Here is a 26,959-nt window from a genome sequence, read left to right as displayed (position 1 = left end):
CTCTAGTGACAAAACATACACCCCAGACATTTAATGTTTTTTCTGCAGAAACTGTATTAACAAATGCACTTCTTATATCAATAGTTTACCCAGATATTACAATTTTCATGCTTGGAATCACACCGTTCTAGATGTGTATAACTTTCTTTCTTCTGCAGTAACCAAATTAAGATTTTTAGAAGAATGTCTCAGCTCTGTCTGTCCATTCAATGTAAGGGGATGGTGACCAAAACTTTTAAACTCCAAAAAGCACCTAAAGGCAGCATAAAGGTAATCCATATGACTCCAGTGGTTTAATCAATGTCCTCTGAAGCAATACAATCGGTTTGGGTGAGAACAGACCAAAATGCAACTCATTTTTCACTGTACAATTTGCCATTGCAGTCTGTAGGCACTATCATGATTTCAAGCAAGGTTACACTTCCTAGTGCTTGATGCATGTGCAGAGGACTAGATGGCCCTAGAAAGTGTAATTGAGCTTGAAATCATAATCAACAAGGAGACTGCTGATGTCAAGGTTTATAGTAAAAAAGGAGTTATATATTGGTCTGTTCTCACCCAAAACCGATTGGATCACTTCTGAACATATGGATTAAACCATTGGAATCGTATGGGTTACTTTTATGCTGCCTTTGTGTGCTTTTTGGAGCTTCAAAGTTTTGGTCACCATTCACTTGCATTTTATAGACCTACAGAGCTGAGATATTCTTCTAAAATGTCATACACGTCTGGGATGGCATGAGGGTGAGTAAATTATGAAATAATTGTATTTGTGGGTGAACTATCCCTTTAAACGAGCTCTATGTTGAGACTATGCTATGCAACTTTGGTTGGTAAAGGAACATGTATCCTGCAGTTCCAGGTGTTCCTCACGCAGATCAATAGCTCTCTGGTGGACTCCAACATGCTCGTCCGCTGTATCGTCCTCTCTCTGGATCGCTTTGAGAGCCAGACAGAAGATGTGAAAGGTAAATTTAGTCACCGTACTCTTGGAAAAATAGATGTTTAAGGTCTCTGAGAGACAAAGTCTGATGAAAGATTGTCAGAAATTGTTTTCCCCAGGTATCTTAAGATTCGATCAGCCATCTCTTTTACAGACGTTGTAAATTGCTTTATAAGATGGGTATTCTGTCCAGTGCATTACACATAAGATTGCATTAAAATCTATGGGCATCTACACGTTTGACAGATAGAAGGCATAAGTTCCATTTTACAGGTGTGGAAATCAAGTGAGAATACAGTGAATTGCATTTCTGAAAATGGACCCTCTCAGAAATTCTCAATGGTTAACAGATACCGATATCAAAGTGTTGCTGCTAAAGTTGAAATATTGTCAACCTTTGGTCGCATGATGACGTTACTTTTTGCAAACACTGTTTAGTAAATGGGGTCTGTGTGTGTGCCTCTGCAGTGGTTGAAGTTCTCTCCGAGTGCTGTCTCCTGTCTTACATGGCTCGAGTGGAGAACAGGCTGTCATTCCTTTTCAGGCTTGTTAACATCATTAATGTGCAGACCCTCACACAGGTAAGTCCAGCTTTGTTTGGACTTCATGTTTAATATAGTTTCATTTGGATTGTTCCTCAGCACACCATAATAAATATTTCTGCTTTAATCATTCCTGGCCACTCTCCCAGGAAAACGTGAGTTGTCTTAACACCAGCCTAGTGATTCTGATGCTGGCCCGGAGGAGAGGGAAGCTTTCGTTCTACCTGAACGCTCTGCGGGAGAAGGAATACGCAGAGAAATATCCCGGCTGTCTGCTCAACAACTTTCACAACTTGCTGCGCTTCTGGCAGCACCACTACCTCAACAAGGACAAGGACAGCACCTGCCTAGAGAATGTGAGTTCCATTGATTTATATTTTAGCATAGTATTTATAAAGATATTGGGTTGTTGATGCATAAAGTTGTACACAAAATTGCTTCTAAAAATTAATAAACGGGGCACGAGTCGAAATTATTTTTTTATGGTAATTAATATTATGCCACAAATGCTGTTGATTTAGCTTAAAGGAATATTCTGGGTTCAATGCAAGTTACAGTAAGCTCAATCGACAGTATTTGTGACATAATGTTGATTACCATAGAAATTAATTTAGACTCTTCCCTCCTTTTCTTTTAAAAAAAAAAAAGCAAAACTCAAGGTTACAATGAGGCACTTACAATGGAATGAATGGGGCCTATCCGTAAATGTTAAAATACTCACTGTTTTGAAAGTGTAGCCACAATACATAAACAACGATTTTAGTGTGCTAAAATCATTTGCTAACCTATTCTGTTTAAAGTTCTGTTAAGTTTTATAACTTTGTTGCCATTATGACGTAACCTCAGGAACCCTTAAAGGGAAAGGTCACCCAAAAATGAAAATTCTCTCATCATTTACTCACCCTCATGCATTCCAGACTTGTATGTCTTTCTTTCTTCTGCAGAACACAAATTAGGATTTTTACAAGAATATCTCAGCTCTATAGGTCCATACAATGCAAGTGAATGGGTGCCAAAATATTGATGCTCCAAAAAGCACAAAGGCAGCATAAAAGTAACTTATATGACTCCAGTGCTTTAATCCATATCTTCAGAAGTGATATGATAGGTGTGGGTGAGAAACAGATCAATATTTAAGTCCTTTTTTGCTAGAAATTCTTCTCCCTATCCAGTAGGGGGCGATATGCATGAAGAATGTGAATCACCAAAAACAGAAGAAGAATGTGAAAATAATCTGTTTCTCACCCACACCTATCATATCGCTTCTGAAGACATTGATTTAACCAATAAAGTCATATGGATTACTTTTATGCTGACTTGTGATTTTTTTTTTTTTTATTTTTTTTTTTTTTTAATATTTTTTTAGCTTCACAATTTTGGTAGCCATTCACATGCATTGTATGGAACAAAAGAGCTGAGAAATTCTTCTAAAAATCTTAATTTGAGTTTAGCAGATGAAAGAAAGTCACACATCTGGGATGGCATGAAGGTGAGTAAATGATGAGAGAATTTTTATTATTGGCTGAACCATTCCTTTAAACACTAAAATGACGATTCACACCTTAACTAATACATAGGTTTTAATAAAAGAGTTAAAAGAGTAGTTCACCTAAAAATGAAAATTCTCTCATCATTTACTCACCTTCATGCCATCCTAGATGTGTATGACTTTCTTCTGCAGAACACAAATTAAGATTTTTAGAAGAAAATCTCAGCTCTGTAGGTCCATACAATGCAAGTGATTGGTGGCCAAAACTTTGAAGCTTCTAAAAGCTCATAAAGGCAGCATAAAAGTAACTCATACAACTCCAGTGGTTAAATCTATATCTTCAAAAGCGATATTATAGGTGTGGATGAGAAAAAGATCTTCTATAAATTCTCCTCCCTGCCCAGTAGGTGGCGATTTACACTAAGAATGTGCATCGCCAAAAACAAAAAAGAATGTTGAAGTGAAAGTAGACATTTATAGGGGGAAAAAAGGACCTAAATATTTATCTGTTTCATCGCTACTGAAGACATGGATTTAACCACTGGAGCCGTATGGATTACTTTTGTGCTACCTTGATGTGCTTTTATGAGTTTCAAAGTTTTGGCCATCATTTACTTTCATTAAATGGATGTAAAGAGCTGAGATATTCTTCAAAATCTTGAGTTCTGCAGAAGAAAGAAAGTCAAACACATCTGGAATGACATGAGGGTGAGTAAATGATGAGAGAATTTTCATTTTTGGGTGTACTTTTCCTACAGTACATTTCTACCTTTTAAACTCTCCAAAATTTGACCCGATTCACTTCCATTGTAAGTGCCTCTCTGTAACCTTTAATTTTTTATTTATTCATTTCATTAATTTTTAAAGAAAAGGAGGGACGAGTCAACATTATGTTGATTACACCACATAAAATAATGCCACAAGTGCTGTTGATTACGATAAATTGTAATGAACCTGGAATATTCTAACTTAAATTTAGCCCAGAACAATCCTTCATTTAGAAAGGGGAGTCCACATTTAGCTTTGTAGCATAATTTAATCTTTTGGGATATGTTTCAGTCTTTGTGCAAACACTGTAGAATACCTTCAGGATAATAGTTAACTGTGTATGCTTTCTTTTCCTTTAGAGCTCCTGTATTCCTTTCAGTTTCTGGAAGGAGACGGTTTCTGTACTGCTTGGAGAGGACAGGAATTCTCCCTGTGCCATTGTCAGCTATATAGATGAACCTTACATGGAGCTAGACAGGGACCTTTTAGAGGATTGACATTTTGAGGGGGTAGGGTTGGGATTGAAGAGGGCTGGGCTGTAGGGCTGGGGGGGGAGGGGCTTGCACGTTCCGCTCTGATTCAGTCTAGAGACCGTATAGAAAGACCCCTGGCTCATCGGACTGCATGCAATGGCTCAATGACCCATCCATTCTCTACTCTGTGCCCATGTTCCACTTCATCTCCAGGTCACAGGGTGCAAAGGATGTCCGACAGAGGATCGCCCATCTCATCATTTATTGATGGGAACGCAGTTCCTGGACAGCTGAAGCTGAACATCTGAACTGAAACTGTCTCGTGTTTCGGTGTTGTTCTTTCGGTGCAATTTCTATACAGAAATATACAAAGAAAATATATAGGCATATAATGCAGAAAATCTGTTCATGAGGAGTTTTGAGTTTCAGCATGGGAAGTGTCTTGGATCGAAAAGAACAGATACTGATGATCTGAGTATCTATGAGCTCAAGTCAGCCTTCAATGTAAAAAGAGTTACTCTATAATTTAGGATGAAAACGTCAAAAGAGGATGTGTGGAATTGATGATCAGGAATGGGGTGAACAGCTCTCCAGCTGCGTCAAAATCTTTGTATAGAATTGATGATGGAGGGCAAAGAAGAATTTTGAAAAGTCTTATTTATTTTCTGTTTTTCATGTAAATTTGCTCACATAATGACATTGTAAACCCTGTTTCTTTAATACCCTCCAGTGTGTCCCTACTTTTAGTTTTTATCAATTACATGCAAAAACAAAATGACATTTTCAGTTATTGTTTTAATTTTTTGTAAAAATGAGTTTTTAATAGTAGGTATAATCCCATTGTTAATTTCTGTCAACACTTTATATCTTGTGGGCACTGAAGGGGTTTAACAAAAATAAACTATGCAGGTTCACTCACACCATGGACATAAATATCTAGCTAGCCTTCATCTCCTTTCTGCCATCTGTTGTTTTTGTCACAAACTAAATAACCATCCTCTAACTTAACAGGCCTCGGCCGTCGACAATCTTTGCTGCACTCAAACACGCCTCCTTGGTGACCGGGAACCTGCAAAGGTGCTGCTCCGCTGCGATCGCTTTGTGTTGGATGTGTTATCTGAGCTAGACTAGAAGCGCTAATCTAGAAACGTCCAATCAACTACCTCGTTTCATTTTTTCGTTTTCTAACCCACTCTTACAGTTTTAAGCATGCTGCGGCTTTCTCTGTTGCACCAATTTTCACTTTGTATGCAAAAGTTCTTGTGTATACATGACAATGTATGTTTCACGAGAATTGCTTGGCTTTTACCTCTGTATGTTCGCAGGTTCTCTTATGTTCTCCTGATATCAGTACTGTGTCACGGTGCTCTGCATTGGCAAAACACAGTTTCGTACAATTCATATTAAGGGTTTGAATGCTACCATGTACGAATATTTTGGGCGCTTCCTTTGACCCCAGCAATTCCAGAATGTGTATAGTTTGTCCTATATTATCAGCAGTGGTGTGAATGTACTTTTTCTGATGAGTGACAATGTTAGTGTGACGTGAATGATTGCTGCATAAACATGCATAGGATATCAATGTCACTTATTTGTTCATCTACAGCTCTCGTGTCTCACATGGGTTGGATTAGTTTTAAATATTGACATGTTCTTATGTAGCTCTGTCTTGATGGGGTTAATTAAAACAAAACAAGGAAAAGTGATAGTCATGTCAAGACCAGAAAACTTGCTTTAAATAAACCTGTTTTCACACATTTGATAGTGTTTACGTATTATAATGGCATCATCGAAGGTTCATATTTTTTGTTAACACTTTACAATAAGGTTCCATTTGTAAACATTAGTTAGGTATCATGAGCTAACAATGAACAGTTTATTTGTACAGCATTTATTAATCTTGGTTAATGGTAGTTTATATAAATACTGTTGTTCATTGTTAATGCTAGTTCATAATGGATTAATGTGAACAGTCAACTTTTAATGAAAAAAAAAACTATATGGTGAAGTTAACATTAATCAAGATTTAAGGAATATTCTGGGTTCAATACAAGTTCAGCTCAGTTGACAGCATTTGTGTCATACTGATTACCACAAAAATGAATTTCGTCTCGTCCCTCCTTTTCTTTAAAAACAAAAATCAAGGTTACAGTGAGGCACTTACAATGGAAGTGAATGTTGCCAATATTTGGAGGGTTTAAAGGCAGAAATGTGAAGCTTATACTGTTATAAAAGCACTTTCATTAATTCTGTTTAAACTCATATATTATTTGAACTGTAAAGTTGTTTAAATCACATTTACAGTCAATTTAGGGTTTGATGATATTACATCGTCATGGCAACGAAGTTGTTAAATTGGCTATAAATTTACACATAAAAGGTTAGTAAGTGATTTTATTACACATCATGTATACACGCATATCCTTTGTCTTGTGGCTGTACTTTTGTAAAAGTGTTTTAACGTTCAAAAATTGGCCCCCATTCACTTCCATTGTAAGTTCCTCAGTGTAACTCTAATTTTGCCTTTTTTTAAAGAAAAGGAGGGGCAAGTCAAAATGTATTTTTGTTATCAATGTTATGCCGCAAATGCTGTCAATTGAGCTTCACTTGTATTGAACCCGGAATATTCCTTTAAGCATAAACCGATAGGCATATGTTGATATGCCCATTACCGTGATTTCGCGTTGCACGCAGTGTGCGCATAACCGTTAACGTTTTTATGTCAAAAACAGAGAGCTGATTATTTCAGATCTCGTAAACACTGTTTTCTTGCATTTTCGAGCTGGTGTGCATGTAAATGCCCTCAATTGTCGATATGATATGCAAAAGAAAACTGTTATCCAATTTCCTTAAAAACTGTTTATATTTGTAGAGCAGTTTATTTTTTTTTTTCACATTTAAATTTAAACCAAATATATTCCTTTTAGAATTTTCTATTGCATTTTATTTTATCATTTCTGTATTTCCACTCATTTCCACAATAATGTTGAAAACTTCTAATTTTTTAACTGAAATGTTTTTTTAAAGTATTCACTGTAAACATGTTTGCTTAACATGCGGCATTAGTCATCAACTTTAAATACTGTGCCTTTATGAAGAACACCTTATTTTACTTAAAAAAAAAAAAAATCTAGAACTCTGCATTTCTAGCATATGTGCAGTGGAGACCTAAAATACACGTGTATTGTCTACATTACATCAATATAAAAGAGCCATTACATTTTTTTTTTTTAGACCCAAGTCATAATTTTTGCCTTAGGATTTATTAAAATTCACACAAACACACATGGAACAAGAGAGCTATCCTCTTCACTCGGCAAACTGAAATGAGTGAAAACAAAGCTGAAAAAATAGAATTGGATTGGAGTTTGAATTAACGACCATTCCGTTGGCCCATTTGAACATTCTGTCAATGTGAGTCTATGGAATTTTTCAGTTTTTTGATCATCCACTGTGTGAAAACAAAGTCTGATTAGTTAGAATAGACACAGCATGCTATTCTAGAACAGTCTAAAGGTCTGTGCCAGGTTTGGTGGTTGTAACTCGAAAGCACTAAGAGCAGTTATTGTTAGAACTTTTGGTCTCGGTTTAGGGATTTTGAAAAAACCTAAACGACATTTGTAGAATAACAGTATGTTTGCTTCGTCAAGCCAGCATAATTACCCCCTCCTTTTTATCTAAAATGTGCTGTGGTATTCAGACAAAATATTTCTCCCTGTAGACATCGTGGCATGTATTGTGTTGAGTCTCTAATTTGGAGTCCATGTGAAGCCTCAAGTTAATTGTTTATAAATCTAAATTCAGTGAATTTCAGTTTCCATGTCAAATGTTAACAGTGGCAAAGCAGAGACTTACTTTAGCCTCCTCTAGTGCTGCTTGAATCTCACTCTTCTTCAAATCCAAGCCCTTCTTGATCTTTTCGAGCTCTTGAATGGTCTTCCCACCCTGGCTGATTTGGTCAGTCAGGTCGGAAATCGCTGTGTGGCAGGTGCTATTTACAACTGGATGCAAGTTGTTTTTTTTTAAATAGTTTTGCATTCCCTCACAATGGTTTGCGTTCCTTCACAGTTATTTTGAGATTATAGCACTATCCTCCCATACATAAATTAACCATGGTTTTAGTACAGTAACCATAATTGAACTATGGTATTTGTTGTTAAACCATAACCACAAAATTTAACATGGTTTTACTACAGTAGCCATGTTTTAACCTATTTATACTAAAACCATAGTACTAATACAGAAAACCGAAAACTATGGTAACAAAAATAATAATAATTGGAAGAAAAAAAAAGTTCAAGTTCAAGCTCTTTATTGTCATTGTACAAGTACAACATTATTATCTTCCACTGGCTGTTGCATAAATTTAGAAAAGAGAGTAGAGATAAGACAAATAAAAATACAGAAAAATATAAATATACAACAAATGATAAGCATGAAGGTGCTTGAAATGACTGGATCAGATGTGCAAAATATTGTAGTTACAGTGAATGAGGAAGTGCAGAATATTGTTGCACAAACAAGTCTATGGGAGAGTATGATGCAGATGTAGAGGTACTGTAGATGCAATGTACGTTGGTGTGCAGAGTGTTCACAGTAGTCATATTTTTAATTTTGGCAGAATGATTATGATTTTTATTACCATAGTTTTGGTTTCCCTGTACTATCCCTATTGTTTTACTACAAATATAATGGTTAAAATATAGTTGCTGTGGCAAAACCATGATTCATTTTCATAAGAAATGGATAACACTACTGCAAGGGAACCCAAAATAATTGCAAGGGAATGCAAAACGTATTGTAAGGGAACACAAAGTATTGCGAGGGACTGCAAAACATTTTGTGAAAGAGCGCAAATCTGTTGCGAAGGAACGCAAAACTACTTCAGAAAAAAGAATCCCTTGCTGTCCTCTAAGGAGCTCTATACTATTGAAACAGGAAGCCTGGGCAGAATATATTGAAGGGCAATAGTCTAGTTTACAACACAGCCATGAACCACAGTTATGATTGGCTACTTGCTTGTCGGTTTTCTAGATCGTAAAAGAGGGAGGGACATTCTCATTCAAGTAAGAATTTGATTGGACAAAAATCTGTGTAGTGCAGCATGAGTGATTAATTTTTTTGTTTTGTTTTTTTCCTGGAAGAGGAAGAATGTGAATTTAAATGTGTATATCTGCTAAAAGTTAGTTTTGGCAACTTTTTCGAGTACACAAACATTTAGATAGCTTCGTAGCTAATAGACATGGACTAAAAGGCACAAAACTCCAATTGGATTTCATGTGGTCTTTAAAGATGAATTTTGTCAATAAAGGAGTAATATTTTGCTATACCGCTTTCAGCCTGTGTGTTGGTGTCACTGAGCTGCATTTGAAGCTCTTCTGCTTTGGCTTTTGATTCATTCATCTGATCCTCATATAAACAAAATATTTTCTCAGTTGTAGCCTGTAACAGGATATCCAAAATGAGAGCATGTAAAATCCCACCTGCTGACATTTTTTTAAAATTGAGCTCAGCTGAAATCAGCTTCTGCATTAAATTTTTCAGAGTTATAGTCAACGCTAATTTAATGCTTGTTAAGTTAGATCAGAATGTGGGAATGCAATGCAACGCTGGTCATATTTTCCACCTTGCTCTTTGCCAGCTGCTCTAAATTGGAGGTGAGGTCATCGGCTTCCATATTGGCCTCACTTCTCTCCTTCTCCAGCTTCTGTTTGACATGCTGAAGGCTGTCAATTTGCTCACTCAGCTCAGCCACGCTGTCTGCGTGCTTCTTGCGCAACGCAGCAGTCATAGCCTCGTGGTGCAACATGGCCTCCTCTAGGTCACAGTGCAGTTTTAGAAAGTCTGCCTCCCGTTTCTTGTTCATCTCGATTTGGGCGGAGGTGGCACCTCCTGCTTCCTCGAGATGCTCGCTGAGCTCCTCCAGCTCTTTGGCCGCATCACCTCGCTGTTTCTCCATCTTCGCTCGAGTGGAACGCTCTGCTTCAGGTTCCACTTCAAGCTCCTCAATACGAGCCTGGAGCAAAATGAATGAATTAATTGTCAAATGTGAATCAATTTCTCTGATAGAGAGACAATTTTAGGAATTTTTATTAGAGCTATAAGCCCTAGTTTTACTTACCTGCAGTTCCTTGATCTTCTTTTGAAGCTGGATTGTTAGGGCTTGCTCATCTTCAATTTTTGATCTGACTTGGTTCATTTCCAAATCTTTCCTACAAAAAAAAAAAAAAAAAAGAAAAGAACAGCTTTGTTTTAACTCTGGTCGGAGAAGAATGGTTCATAAGCTTTTCTTCTGTTTGCTGCTTGTCATTTTCAAGGTCCATAACAGATTCCATGGCCAGTTTCAGATCCCCTTCTAGCTTGCATTTGACCTGTTCCAAGTCCATCCGCAATTTCTTTTCCTGCTCCAAGGACCCCTCCAACTAAAAGAGGTGATTTTAATGTCTTACTGATTCCTGAATACTAGATTGGTTACAGCCAGTGATCCGTTAACATTTATCCCAGGAGTTTTCAGTTTTTTTTTATCCAAATATGATGATCCCCTTGTAAGGGGCCCCTTCCTAAAATATAAAGCATTATAATTTAATGTATAAAAGAAGACCCATTTATACTTTGTGAGGTAAAATAGTAAAAGCAATATTATAAAAACAACATATTTTGTGCAAATTTAGATAATTGGCTTTTATATTGTCTTTGTACTAAAGCAAAAAACTATCTACCCACTATTAAAGTAATGTAAGAGTGTGTTCCGGACCCCAGTTTGAAAAATCCTGATTTATCCAACAAATTGACTTACATAATCTACTTGCGGCTCCAACTAAGCTTTGACCTTAGTCAGAGTGTTGACTTTGTCTTCCTCAGACTGCAAGTCATCCAGAGTCTAATGGTGACTCTCCTGTAGGGCCTTCTTCTCTTTGGTAAGCTTCAGAATTGTTTCCATCTCTTCTGTTAGATTATTCACCTATGGCAAGGTTCACCTATAATTAGACGTCACTGTATAGCTGTATACCCTTATATTTCTTCAATAGAATGAGCTCACCTTGTTTTCAGTGGTATGCTTCTCATTCTCCACTATAGCCAAAGTTATCTACAAGTCATCTATGTCCTTTTTAAGCTCTGTACACTCATCCTTCAGCTTGCGTTTCTTTGCAAGAGCAGTAACGTTCATCTCCTCCTCGTCTTCTAGATGTTCAATCATCTCCTTCACTTTGGCCTCAAGCTGGATCTTGGTCTTGATGAGAAGGTCCCAGTGGTCTTCTGCATCTGCCAGGTTGTCCTGCTACTAGATGGATTAGGAAGTAAGTTCAAGCATCTTAACACTATTAACACTACAACTATTTCACAATTTATTGGTATCAAACTTTGATTTTGTACTCTAACTGAGAATTTTTGCCATCATCAACACAAATTCCAAAATATACAGACCAGCTGAAAATTACAATGTAGATATACGCTTTCACTAGTGGATTAAATTAATCATGGCTGACTGCGAATAGTACAGTTTAACTATGACATCGGTAAATGAGAACTTGTGTTTTTACTTAATGCCTCATCTACGCTGAGTGTACCTTTCATCAGAGCCTCCCTAATGACAAGAAAAAGATGAATTCCCCTTAAATTTTACAGTATAATAAAAAATAAAAATAAAAATTTTCTCTTATTCTCTGGTACTGTAACACAAACATTACTGCAATCTTACCTTTTCATTTTGTGTTTATTTTTTACAGCGAAACAACTGTGTTAACCACATGAAACCACCAACTGTTTACACATCATGGGAAGACTGTGTCACCCCCATATGACCCACTGGCTTATGTCCATGAATGAATGAAATGAGGCCTAATTTAGTTAGTCTATTACTGGAGTGACTTTCAGATGTCATGCGCTTGCTGTGGTTAAATGTTTGTGGATGACGGCAGTGTCTGTCGGAGATACCAGTCTGATCAAATAGCTGCCGTGCTGCTGTGCCCTGGGCCACCCAAAAGGTGAAGTGCCTAATATTTTTTAGAAACTGAGGCCTTCTGTTGGACCAGTGGCTTTAATCCTTTGCCAGTTGCAGATATGCTTTCATCGTGGTCCTTTAGAGGCACAGGCGCCTTGGCAAAACAAGCCTTACAGAAGGGTGCTGGCTTGTATTTTTAGAGAGGAGGGTGGGCAAGCAGCTGCCATGTGACCCAGTGGGCCTTTTGGCTTTAAGAACACCGCTTGCATTGTCTAATAAAAGGAAAGGGTGGAGGTCATAGATGTGGGCATGGAGAACTTCACGTGTTTCAAAAAGTGTCAGAATGTATGACCACACGGACAAATGCATGTTTGAAGACACATGCCTCACTCCATCCACATGGCTCCAAAATACCTCTCATATTTTGAGGGTTGAGAGGTATCATGTGACAACAGCTTTTTGCCAACTTTATTAGGAGTAAACCTGTTGAACATCACTAGTGTATGCAAGTGTGTGTATGTGAGGACTTTTATTCAGACTTTAGAATTTGAGTATGGAAGCCCTTTTTCTAATATATCTTTGAGTTAGGTGTAGTTGAATAAACATCATTCTATAAAAAGTCATACATCTAAGAACAATCTTTTAGATCTACACATTTGAATATTAATAACAGCTTTTTCTCCACCAGAAATTGATGAAAAAGTCATGGCTGTTTCCAAAAGCTGAAAATGCTGCCTTTTCAAGTAGTATACTGTATTGTGGTAGGAAGGCTTCAAACATTCAGTGTTTGCGTATCATGCAGTTGGTTTTTGAAGGCAGCATACATTATATGTATCCTTCATTGCTGGATGATAATCAATAATCCTGATTCCTATACGTGCAACAAGACCAGTGCTAGAATGAGATCTTTGAGGGTGGGCAATACATTCTCTTGGTTCACCATTCGACAAGGGATGGAGGGGCTTGGTCGTTTTGCCATCTGACCGGGGTGGGGGGCTTCAAAAGTTTCTTGAAGGCACAAGGAAAATCTAGACGGGCCTAGCTCCCACCTTAGACCTGGCCATGGTGTGCAGTTTGCCAGTTGGTGGGGAAAAAAATGCCGGTTGAAAGGAATAAATTAATTTAGAAATGTCCATTATTTAAAAAAAATAATAATCTTCCATTTCTACCTAGAAATAAGCTTTGTAGTCACTAAATACTGTATTGGCATGATTACTGCTATAGCTCACTTTAATATGTTTGTAAGCTGTTCTGAAACTAGTTTCCTTAGTAGGCAGCTTAGCTTCATTCAAAAACATTTTCTGTTTCTCAATGTGCATTCTTATGTATTCTTGCGTTCTCATGGATTTGTTCGATGTCATCATCCACTGCCGAAGATTAATTCCAATCAGGGGCGGAGCTAGGGGGTGGCCAGGGTGTCTTTAGTCTTTCTACACCAACAACCTTAATTACCCCTGTCTGTTCATAATGATATGATGATATTAATGCTGTCACTGGTGTGTGGTTATTCCAGTAGTTCTCTCACTGGCTACAAATGTGCTGGGACAGTCAAAAGGAAGATCGCAGCGATCTAAAGCTTGCAATAGATGCGTTCTATTTCAAATACTATGTTCTTTCTTCCAAGGTAGCTTGGCAAGACTGGTCTTCATAAGAATCCAAGTCTGTTCTCTTCGTTCTTAGCACTGAGAAATATCTATTGTCTCTTAAGTAGGGCTGTTGATTTAATGTGTTCATTTATTGCAATTAATTATATAAAAAATAATGCATTAAAAATATAACACAATTAGAAATGCCTCCAGACCCATACGAAAATTCTGTAATAACATCGGAGCAATTTAGGTACATGTAACTAATAAGCTGCACCAGCATGGGGCAGTCAGCACGTCTCAAAAAACCTCACAAGCAGTGCAGCCACAGAATTAGAGCCATGACGCGTTGACAACTAGACGAAGTGCAACAGAATGCAGGGGTCTCGAGATACAATTTTTTTCAACTTCTTTTGGCAAATATTGATATATGCAACTAATTCGATTAATTAATCATCATGTCAAGTAATTAATTTCATTAAACAAATTATCGATTGACAGTCCTACTGTTAAGTCATTGACAGTCATGGATTTCACATACAGCTTAAGAATATGGTATTGAGTATTGAAGCCCTTTTACCTTCGAGTGGACTAAAAGCAAAAGTTGGGTGTAGTTGAATATTCAACCTTCCAAAATAAAAAAATTGTAGACCTGCCTTTTAATCATGAGAGCTTGAAGTTGAATCACTTCATCAGAAGAAATCATATCTTACTTTCTCTCTGTCATCTTCTTCAACTCCATCCTCATGAGCATGCCACGGCTGGCGGCCTGCAGCAGAGTAAGGACTTTCGCCAGATGCTCGTCTCTCATTTCCTCCAGGTACCCCAGAAGACCGGGTTTAAAATACACCTTTAGTGCAGAGACACAGACTGGTAGATATAACCAAAATTGTCCTGTGTTCAAAGATAAATACAATGCCCTCTTTTATAGGTTGAAGTCTGAGAGCAACTTGCCTTAGTATGTCCAAATCGGTACTGATTATGGTCGATATCCAGTGAAGCTAGCAGCTTCTCCGCAGCCTTTCTCTTGTCCACAAACTCGTCATCGGGAATAGCATGAGGGTTTAGAATGCGATAACTTTGAAAAGGAGGAATATGCTAATTGTTTATTCTTATACAATTAGTATATTCTTATACAAACAGGTAGTCCCACCCCAAACATTGGTTGAGTGTTACTTTGTCAGGCTGGATGGGATGCTCAAACAAACAGTGCTACACTTTTTGGTGAAATCAACCTACAAATGGCTTACTTCTAGTAGACTCTGAATATTAAGCTGGGTTACGAGAGAGAATATAAACATCGAAAAATGTCACATTTCATCTTTAATAGTTCCTCTTCTCACCGTTGTTTGAACTCAGCACTCGGAACTACACATACAAATGCCTTCCAGCACTCCATTACAGCGCAACTGGTGCAGCACCAGAAAAGCATCCATGATCCCTAGAGATGGATGGAAATGTATATGTAAGACTCTAATACTAAGGATAGAAACTCTGATACTCATTCAGAACATTATTTCAGCATATGACTAAGCTTTACACAGTGCTAAAAAACTGATTCTTAGAAATAGTCATTTTCATCAACAGCCTGTTGGTGTGGTTGTGTTTAAGTGCTCAGTGGTTACAGCACCTGGAGTTTTGGTCTCGTTGGGGATGATGCAACGCACAAAATGGGGCTAAGTGCTCCACAGGTTTGTTATCAGCTTGTTTAGATTCTCCTGTAGTTGGAAGAGATGCAATCAAGCCATGCAATCAAGAGACAATACAAGTTGAAACAGTCACAAGTCCGATAAGTCATGTTGTATGGCAGTTCTCCATATTTAACCATGCTTAAAGTAAATGCATTTAGTGACAACAAATGCAAAGGTTTCCCTCTCTCCTTGTGAAAAGACTTACCTGGATTTGTTGATGCTCTTTGTGGAAACAGACAGAATAGGAGCCAGCACAGACTTAAAGTGATGTTCATGTGTTAATTTCTCTAAACATCACAGCAAGTCTTAACTGCCTCCCTCTCAGCACTCAAGAGTTGTTGTTTTTTTTTTCATCAATAATTATATTTGTTTAAGTTCAGTTACATCTCTACAAAATTTCAATTAACAAGTAGCAGTAAAATCCTTTTTCCTCTTTTCCCTGCTCCCTGTCTTTGTGTCCGAGACTAAAAGGAAACACTTAGTTAAATTTAGTTTAATTAGTATTTTATGGTTATAGAACCATTTTAAGGTTATGGCTTGTTTGCCTGAATCAGAGCATAATTCTCGTACAGACTAGCCAGGAGCTTGTTGGATGTTTTCTGGAGATAGGCTACCACAGTTTCATTTAGGGGGTCTTTGTTTTTGTCTAACCAACCAATAATATTGTGTGGCACCTGTAATTCAGGTAAAAGTGAGAAGAATATCTTAAATATCTTTGTGCAAATTTTGACTATTTAGTATAAAGTGTTAACTAAGAGACCTTTTAAGACCTTTAGATCAATTAATGGTACAAACTCACCACTCCTGCATAGTGCACCAGCTCAAAATGAGCCTCATACGTTCGCTTTTTGTCCGGCCTTTGCTTTTGAAAATTGCCGGACTTGCCAAGGTGATTGTCTTAGCCTTGAAGCTGGTGTCGGTTGCTTTGGGGTACATACACTCCTCTTCAAGGATGGACATAATTCCTAATGGCTAACAAAGATAAAAACAGCTTAAAATGGTATCATTTCATTTTGATAATCAAAAATTTGTTTTAATTGTTATCATATTGAATTTGTATATTTGTTTGGGAGTTCCAAGCTTAACCCTTAAATGCATGGTAATTTTAACAAACACTCTCTCATATTCAGGTCGTCAGAGACCCGGCACTTATATCTATAAAAAATGGATGTACAAAATGCCCAGATAGTGTAACATTTTCAAAATACTTTAAAGACAATTAGACAATAATAAAATTAAAAAAAAAAAATTGAATACTTTGATGTTTTAATTTTCATAAATTAAAGAGATAATGCAACCGATCAGGACAAATCTAGAGCAGGATTCATTATTTTCACACTGAAATTTCCTTAGATGTAACTGGCTGTTTAACACATTGAGCTACACATAAGATAAACACATAAGTTACACATACGTTACACATTGAAATAGATATCCTGTGATAGTAAATTTAAGTAGATATGAAATAATCATTTAAAAATATAAATATATAATTTATGGAAGTGCCAAAAAAAAATAAAACCTACACTCTTACATACTGTACTGTGCAAAAGATTTAGGCACTTAAGATGTTTCATAAAAACATTTGTCATAAGATGGTTATTTATATCTTCAGCTTTAGTGTGCCAATAGGAAAAATACATTTTAGACTCCCAAACATTACTTTTGCAAATAGAAAAGATTAGAATAGAAGAACAGGGCGCTCTGCAACAGATGTCATGGCCCCCACAGAGCCCCCCACTGAACATCAAGTCAGTCTGAGATTACATAAAGAGACAGAAGCAATTGAGACAGCCTAAATAGATTGAAGAACTGTGGCGAATTCTCCAAGAAGCTTGGTACATCCTATCTGCCAACAACCAAGAAAAACTGTGTCAAGGTGTCCCTAGGAGAATTGGGGCTGTTTTGAAGGCAAAGGTGGCCACTTCAAATATTGATTTCGCTTTTTTATGTTTACTGGACTTTGTATGATGTTAATTGATAAATGAAAACTATTTATGTCATTAGGCAAAGACATCCTCACTATGCAACATTTTTCACAAGTGCCTAAAACTTTTGCACAGTACTGTACCTCATGACCCTATACATATTTTTTTATTTTGCAATTTTGGCTGTGTGTGTGTGTGTGTGTGTGTGTGCGTGTTACACTATTTATAAGAGATAGATTGAGGAATACTAAAGAAATGTGGACACATCTCCAAAAAATGGATGAGGTCCTGGGTTTCTAAATAGAGAGGAGGTATGCATTTAAGGGTTAAACTAGTGACGCTCCTAATTTAACTAAATTTTTTAATAGCTTGACAGTAGTTTAGCTATTTTCACAAAAGTGTAACTTTTCCAGGTACAAACTACATTTTCGCGGTGTAGCATCACAAAGCAGTAGATTTGTCATTGTATTTTGAATGCAGCAATGGAACTTACGCAGTAATCCAACGTGCTCACCAAAACCGTCCTGAATTGGTCAGAATAAAAGATTAACTTGTAATAAGCAAATGGACAGCTTCAATTAATTATAGTTAGTTGGTTTGTTCGGATAGTTCATGTAAATCTAGTTCACATAAATGATTCACTAATTCTCTTGAGTCCCTCTGCAGCCCTAAAATGATTGTTCACCCCTAAATGAAAATGCTCTCATCATTTACTCACCCTCATGCCATCCCAGATGTGTATGTCTTCTGCTGAACACAGATTTAGATTTTTAAAAGAATATCTCAGCTCTGTAGGTCCACACAATGCAAGTGAATGGTGACCAGAACTCAGAAGGTCCAAAAAGGACATAAAGGCAGCATAAAGTAATCCCTAAAACTCCAGTGGTTAAATCCATATCTTCTGAAGCAATATGATAGGTGTGGGTGAGAAACAGATCAGAATTTAAGTCACTTTTTCTGAAAATCTTCAATTTCCACTCAACATTCTGGTGTGGAAGTGACTTTCACTTTCACATTCAGCCACCTACTGGTTGGGGCTGGTCAAAGGTGGAGATTTATAGTAAAAAAAGAACTTAAATATTGTTTCTCACAATCACCTATCATATCTCTTCTGAAGACATGGATTTAATCACTGGAATCATATGGAACCTTCTGAGTTCTGGTCACCATTCACTTGCGTTGTGAGGACTTACAAAGCTAAGATATTCTTCTAAAAATCTTTGTGTTCACTAGAAGAAAGAAAGTCATACACATCTGGGATTGCACGAGGGTGAGTAAATGATGAGAGCATTTTCATTTTTGGGTGATCTATCTCTTAAAAGGGACTTTGCCTTTTTTTTGTAGTGAAATAGTTCATTGCTGCTGTTTATCACTTCAACTCAATTACATACAAAAAGGGTGTTTTCTAGTTTTATTATTTTATATTAAATCTAAATTTATATGTTCATTTTAATGTTGTTGCTTAAAGAAATATATAATTGCGGGACTAAATATCCTTTGATTGTAATATATTTAAAAACTATTTTCTATGTCTATATTTTCTATGCTTCGATGTAGTTAGCTAAATTGTAGTAAATTGTAGTGTAGCTAACTTCTATTTATAAAGAGTTGCTTGACTAGTTTAACTACTTTAAATTATGAACAGCTTGTAGCTCAGAAAGCAACAGTTTCAAAGTAGCTTCCCCAACACTGGTCATAATATTGCTTAAGATTAGCCTATAATTGTAACAGTTGTCTATGTTAAAATTATTTATCGTATTCCAGCTTAATATGCAACTAACATTGTGGCTCTGCAGCATATTCAAAACATTCGTCTGTTTGTTTGAACGGCCTGTCCTGACTGACACAGAAACATTGGCTCAACCAATGGCATGAGTTTAGGGAGGGACTATCTGTTTTTACAACTAATGGTAGACAGCAGGAGTTTTATGGAATCATTTTGAAAACAGTGATTATTTTTGCAATTCTGTTTGGTGACGCTAATGGCACAGAAATCACACACTTCAGCTTTAATGAAATGAGACAACTGTGTGATTCTAATACCTTTCAAATGAGGTCAATACAGGCTTGAAGGTCAAGCCCAAAGTCGATAAAAGTCCAGTCAATGCTGTCTCTCTTGTACTCCTGTTCCAGGATGAACATGTGGTGGTTGAAAAACTGTTGCATTTTCTCATTGGTGAAGTTGATGCAGAGCTGCTCAAAGCTGTTGAGCTGTTGAGAGAATTCACATGACAGATGCACAGCCCTGAGAGTAAATGCAGACGGAAATCTATATCAGTGAGGTGTGGAATATTGAGAGTCACTTACCTCAAAGATCTCACAGCCGGTGATATCCAGCACTCTGATAAAGAACTGCCATGGCAAAACAGTGTAGAGCGTCCTATTTATATGCCCCACCAACCATTTAAACGTGTGGTCGTACGTGGCTTTGGCCAGAGCTCCTACTGCATATTTAACCTGGTAAACCCCACACAATGCATGGTGAACACATTCAGAAAGCACATGAAGACCACAGCTGTCACTCACATGGATTGCAACTGTTGCCTGGATACCAGGCTGATTGTTCAAACTGCTTTTTTCTTGTATCTTAGCACAGATCAACAGTAAATGTCAGTGGTTTCAACATGCATTATTAGTGGCATAACAAAATTCCCCCAAACAATAACAATTCAATTTTCCACATTATGCCACAAATGCTGTTGATTTAGCTTAAAGGAATATTCCAGGTTCAACACAAGTTGAACTCAATTGACAGTATTTGTCGCATAATATTGATTACCACAAAAATTTATTTCAACTCGTCCCTCCTTTTCTTTAAAACAAATCACAAATTGAGGTTACAGGGAGGCACTTACAATGGATGTGAATGGGGACAATTTTTGGAGGGTTTAAAGACAGAAATGTGAAGCTTATACTGTTATAAAAGCACTTACATTAATTCTTCTGTTAAAACTTGTATATTATTTGAGCTGTAAAGTTATCTAAATCATCATTTTTACGGTTGTTTTAGGGTTTACAGCATTATGTCGTCATGGCAACAAAGTTGTAAAATTGGATATAACTTTACACAGAAAATGGTAGTAAGCGATTTTATCACACTAAAATCATGTTAACATGCATATTGTTTATGTCTTGTGGCTATACTTTTGAAACAGTGAGTATTGTAACGTTTACGGGTTGGCTCCCATTCACTTCCATTGTAAGTGCCTCAATGTAACCTTTTTTTTTTTTTTTTTTTTTTAAGAAAAAGGAGGGACAAGTCAAAATGTATTTTTGTGGTAATCAACATTATGCCATAACAAATGCTGTCAATTGAGCTTAACTTGTACTTAACCCGGAATATAATATTATTATTATATATGGAATTGATAATGGTAAATAAAATATAACTTATAATTTAAATCACTTCTGACCTGTTCGACATTCTGCCTTTTAACCACATTATATCCAGCTTAATCCCATATGACTTTCTTCTGTGGAACACAAATGGAAATGTTAGACAGAATGTTATTCTCACTCTGAGAATAACATTCTCAGTTACCATTCACTTTCATTGCATCTTTCTTCCATACAATGAAAGCAAATGGTGACTGATGACTGATATTTTGCCTAATTTATCCCTTTGTGTTCCATGGAAGAAATGTATGTATGTTTGGAACAACCTTTGACTTTAAGAGTGAGAAAATAACAGAATTTTCATTTTTGGATGAACTATCCCTTTAAAACACCAGATTGGGTTCTTTCACTTTTAACAACTCTTTTTTTCTTTTCTCCCCTTTTTCTCCCCAGTTTGGCATGCCCAGTTCCCAATTCGCTCTAGGTCCTCATGGTGGTGTAGTGACTCGCCTCAATCCAGGTGGCAGAGGATGAATCTCAGTTGCCTCCGCGTCCGAGACCGTCAATCCGCGCATCTTATCACGTGGCTTGTTGAGCGTGTTACCGCGGAGACATAGCGCGTGTGGAGGCCTCACGCTATTCTCCACGGCGTCCACGCACAACTCACCATGCGCCCCCCCAAGAGCGAGAACCACATTATAGTGACCACGAGGAGGTTAACCCATATAGGCGATATGCTTTTTATCTGCTGCACTCATGCATTTGGTCTTTAAAGTTGATGAAAGTAAGTTTTCATAAATAGATGTTAAGGTGCCAATGTCCAGTCAAATTATGAGTTAGAGTTTACATCAGTAGCCATCAGCTCCTGCCCATCATCCATGTTCTCCACCGTTGTCACTCCTTAGGAGCAAAAATGGTAGTCACAGGAGTTTGAAGAGACCAGGTGCATGTCTGAAATTCAAAAAGAAAGATTGAATTTGTTGCTAATAATAAGAAAATAAGATATTGAGCTGCAGCACAAAATAGAAGCATTATAGTGGCATCATACCAAGAAGTTCAGGCTTCTTCTGTGACATGATCTGGTAGTAGATGTGGTTGCTTCACTCTCCAGGTTGCTGAAATATCACTCTGGATTTTTCCAAAAGATCTATGGAAATGAAAAAATAAACAATAAAAAGTAATAATTTGTAAAAACACTGCATTGTCAGGTTTTACATTTTGGGTTGACATAAACTGGAATGACATCATCGGTCTTTGAAGCGTTTACTTACATATGTCAATATCAGCGGAAGCCAGTTTCCCTGTTGGTCCAAAATGGATCTTGATGAACTTACCCTATGGAGGAGTTGACATCACCTATTACAACAAGACACATATGGTTGCAATCAAGGCCAACTCAATTTACCCCAATAAGACAAAAAACAAAAATGGTCAAGACCAAGCTTGATATTACTTATAATGTGCATTTTTTTTTTCAATTTAGCAATTTAATGTTACAATATGGTAACAACACTCTCTATGTGTATGTAAGAGGAAAAGGCCGAGCTCTGAGAACAACCCAAGGTCTACAACTCTGGTCTGTTTTGTCTTAGGTGTCAAATACTCACAAAACGGGAAGAAATGTCATTCCTCAGTGTTTTGGCATTTCCAAAAGCCTCCATGGCAGGATTAGCTTCAATTATCTGGCCTTCTAAAGTCCCCTGGGAAAAGAAGTTATAATTGAGATTTTTTCAGCTTATTTTATTCCAGTTTATGCAGTAAGTCCCCTAATATAAAAATATACTCATCCCTGTTTTAGTAGCAGGGGCCTTAAAAAAATACAATTGTTTATTAAAGTGTATATACTTCACAGCTTCTATTGACAGCTTGATTAATGTGAACATGTGATATAGTGCATGTAACATTTTATTTTTATTTTTTCAGTTTTAAAGTATTTAGGTTTAAATTGTACTAATGAGTTAACAATTGGTGTCTGCAAAAATAGACATACAGAAAAATATAATTGTCCATAACAGAATGCAAATAAAAGCTGATTCACAGATAACATTGATAATTAATTAGAAATATAATGATCTATTTTGTTAGCTCACATCAAATACAATAAAAGATCTGAGAATCACACCCTATGATTACCAAAGCCACACAGAGTAAAAATTATGCCGTGAATAATTAATTCAAAAATGAAGTTCAAAAGCCTTGGTTTCTTCAAATCAAAAAGAATGGAAATTTAAAACATTAATCACAACGTTGACAGAAAATTAAAACTTTATCAAATGTGGGGGAGATGTGTTGGGATTATACTATCAAAGACACATGGAGTCAGGTCAACCCCACAAAAAAAAAAGGAAAATTGAAAAGGCATATGCAGAGGGAAAGAATAGCCAAACCTCACTCTAGATGTCTATAACAGCTATATGTATAGGAAAAACATGTTACAATACATTGTAGTATTGTTTTTGCAAAAATGTGCTGGACACCTAGATGAGGAGCGACTTCAAAATGAAAATGAACTCTTGTCAGCATGAAAGGTAAAAAAGGCTGATTGAAAAAAGAAGAGGGGAATGATGGTGAGGGAAACCGATAGAGCATTGTGACTCCTTTTTTAGTCGGTACCTCACCCAGAGCCGCTACTATGGCAAAATACTGAATTACAAGTTTTGTGTACACCGGATTCTCCACTATGAGTACCAAGAAATCGTTGAGAGGAAAGACATATTTGAAAAATGAAAGAAAAATACCACAGCAAATAATAATTAATAAATAAATATTTTTTTATTGAAAATATTCTTAATAGCTGAATTTAGTTTTTTCAGTAAAACTTTACAATACAGTTCTATTTGTTAACATTAGTTAACTACATTAGTTAGTATGACCTAAAAATTAACAATACTTTTACAGCATTTATGGTAGCACATTATAATAAGTTTACATTAGGTATTATGCAATAATAAATGCATTAGGTATCATGAACTAACAATGAACAATATATTTTTACAGGATTTATTTATCTTCGTTAATGTTATTAGTAAAAATACAATTGTTTATTGTTAGTTCAAGTAAGTTCATAATGCATTAACTAATGTTAACATAAACATCTTTTGAATTTGAAAATGTGTTTGTACATGTTGAAATTAACCTTAAGCAAGATTAATAAATGCTGTAAAAAAAAATATTGTTAATTGTTAGTTCATGATAACTAATGTTGTCAACCAATGTTGAAGAACTAGTTCACCCAAAAATACAAATTCTCTCATCATTTACTCATGCCATCCCTGATGTGTATGACTTTATTTCTTCTGCAGAACACAAATTCTGATTTTTAGAAGAATGTTTCAGCTCTGTAGTTCCATACAATGCAAGTGAATGGGTGCCAACATTAAAAGTAAAAGTAATCAGACCGACTCCAGTGTTTTAATCCATTTCTTCTGAAGTGATTTTATAGATGTGGATGAGAAACAGATCAATATTTAAGTCCTTTTTTGCTAGAATTCTTCTACCTGCCAGTAGGGGGCGATATGCCTGAAGAATGTGAATCACCAAAAACACAAGAAGAAGAATGTGAAAGTGAAAGTTAAAGTGGAGATTGACTGAGCAGGGAGGAGACTTTATAGTAAAAAAGAACTTAAAATAGTGATCTGTTTCTCACCCACACCTATCATATCACTTCTGAAGACATTGATTTAACCACTGGAGTCGTATGGATTACTTTTAGGTTGACTTATGTGATTTTTGGAGCTTCACTTGCATTATATGGACCAAAAGAGCTGCGAAATTCTTCTAAAATTCTTCATTTGAGTTCAGCAGAAGAGAGAAAGTCATACACATCTGGGATGGCATGAGGTTGAGTAAATGACGAGAGAATTTTCATTTTTGGGTGAACTATCTCTTTAACAAATATAACCTTATTTTAAAGTGTTTCCGCATTTATTAATCTTGGTTAATGACGTTAATTTCAACATACACTGATATATTCTCAAAATCAAAAGATGAATATGTTAACATTAGTTAATACACTATGAACTAACACAAACTAACAATGAACAATTTTTATAAACTGGCATTAACAAAAATGTGTAAATGCTGTAAAAATATATTGTTCATTGTTAGTTCATGATACCTAATGCATTAACTAATGTTAATAAATTGTTTTTTTCCTTTTTCAATAACACTCCTATGTCTAACCAGACTGGAAATCCAAAAGTAGACTAGAATGATTGCGTTCGGGTATGTATAATTACAAACTTGCATAATTAGCATGGACTGATTTGCACGATCTGTGAGGGAAGACAGTAACACATACTTTTAAGGGCATAAAGGCTTTCCTAAACATACTTTCTGCCTGACACTGAGGTGGCAAAGTGTTCAGGAGAAAATGATCTCTACTTTATACGTTATTGCAGCGGGAAGGGAAAGAGACATGCACTCCTTCAATTTTACTTACCGCACTGCATGTCATTGTAGGCATTGTCAGAGATGGAATAGATATGAGGTGGAGCCTCAGAACGGCGTTTGCCTATGTAGGCAGCCACTACAGGAGCCGTGTAGACAGGAAGCCATTTATAGGGGTTCACTCTCACACAGAACAGTCCAGAGTAGGTCTGCATGAGAGAAAGAAAGAAAAAGAGTGCATCTGACAAGATGAATCGCAGGTATCGCTGGCAGTCAGGACAAAAATGAAAAGAACCAACTAGCCATTTTAAATGCTCTTCAGGAAACCTTCCTGACATGACATTAGACATGTAATTTGACAGTGGTATTTAAAAAGGATACACCCCTTGGGAATTCACTTGTATTTGTCCTTTGGCAAAGGCAAGTGATGAATGTGTTACTATGAGGGTAAAGTTCTATGAATAGTGCTGTCCCTATGTTTAATGCTCAGGTCAGCTTATATGCAGCATCAAAGATTAGTGAGAAAGGGCAGATCTTTTCTTTGCTTTGAGCTGTACTGTGATGGTACTCACATAGATCATCCAGCTGCTGTAGTGTCTAAGGCTTCATTCAGGTGTGTGAGCATGGCCATGTCCTCTATCATGTCGAACTGTTGAATGTCATCCTCCTTGATGGTTAGACACTAATGAGAGGCATTAAAAAGCAAATGATCAGAAAAATGAATTGCCATTATTAGGCCTACAATTTGATTACATTACAGTTGAAAAGAGATCTGCACTCTTGAGTCAAAAGTACTATTAATAACATAATAGAAAAAGTTAACAAAAGATTAAGATAAGTGCAATCATAAAATTCAAATGATTGTTTTTTACATCACAAATTAAATGTCACTCCTGTACATCACACAAAAAAGGCCTAGTCATAACAAAATTCCATCAAACTGAATTGCGTAACGTTTAACGGAATAATAAAAAATAAAAAAACTTTAACAAAATGAAATTAATAAAACGTCATTTTATTAAACTTAATTTGATTTTGTTAAAGATTACGCAATTTAAGTTTGATAGAATTTTGCTATGAAATTGAAATGCGTAGGGTAAATCTTAAATATAGGCTACCCTACCATCCTGCGTCTCAAAGGTGAATTTGTCACCATCGATCTCCATGATTTCTGTACGCGTCCTTTTCATCTGGTATCCAAGCGCGTTTCTTTCCTGCGCACAAGGGAAGCCGTGAAAGTGGGGAGAAAAAAATAAAAATCTCCAGACGCCCACAAAGTTTTTCGTTGCTTTGCTTGTTATAAATCCAAGAATTCAAATGGCAACATTCATTCTGACATGTTCAAAATTAACAAGTTAAGCTTCTAGCTTAAGTGCGAACACTTAAAAGCCGCCGCGTAAAAAGAGGCAAGCATTTCAAAGAGAATGAAAGTGATTGTATCCGTTGGCAAACATTTGCTGAAGTCATTCGAAAATGTATTGTCTGCAATCAGACTACCATCAAACGCCACCGTTTGCGCTGCCAGCAGCTCCAAGTCGCTTTTGCGCAAAAAGGGAGCAGCTTCACCGAACACCTTTATATCCAAAAGTCTAAACATGGTGATAAATCCACAGCTCAGTTACGCACTGAAGATCCGATAAAACTTGACTTTCCAGATACCTTAAAAAAAAAAAAAAAAAAAAAAAAAATATATATATATATATATATATATATATATATATATATATATATATATATATATATATATATATTCTTTACAAATGAAAAAGAAATAGCGTGTAAACTTAATTCAAAATGCATGCATAAGAAATATAATTGTGGCAAAAACTAAATTAATAATACAAATAAACATCCTGTAATTACTAATTACAA

General features: G+C 36.4%; 1 protein-coding gene and 1 pseudogene across 1 annotated transcript in view; one reads left to right on the top strand and one right to left on the bottom strand.

The window, feature by feature from the left end:
- Positions 1-5,972, top strand: part of LOC127428210 (short transient receptor potential channel 4-associated protein-like) — a 49,924-nt gene extending 43,952 nt beyond the window's left edge. The window contains exons 16-19 of the mRNA XM_051676403.1: positions 857-968; positions 1,412-1,524; positions 1,635-1,841; positions 4,102-5,972. Coding sequence (XP_051532363.1) covers positions 857-968; positions 1,412-1,524; positions 1,635-1,841; positions 4,102-4,239 — 570 coding nt within the window. The 3' untranslated portion in view covers positions 4,240-5,972. The remainder of the gene's footprint in view (positions 1-856; positions 969-1,411; positions 1,525-1,634; positions 1,842-4,101) is intronic.
- Positions 5,973-8,510: 2,538 nt separating this feature from the next.
- On the bottom strand, positions 8,511-26,731 carry LOC127427771 (myosin-7-like; annotated as a pseudogene).
- Between the last annotated feature and the right edge of the window lie 228 nt (positions 26,732-26,959).

Source organism: Myxocyprinus asiaticus, chromosome 37 (assembly GCF_019703515.2).
Source record: "Myxocyprinus asiaticus isolate MX2 ecotype Aquarium Trade chromosome 37, UBuf_Myxa_2, whole genome shotgun sequence".
In the NCBI taxonomy this organism is placed as follows: Eukaryota; Metazoa; Chordata; class Actinopteri; order Cypriniformes; family Catostomidae; genus Myxocyprinus; species Myxocyprinus asiaticus.
Note: the sequence above shows the minus strand (reverse complement) of the source record. Positions and strands in the feature narration are given on the sequence as shown.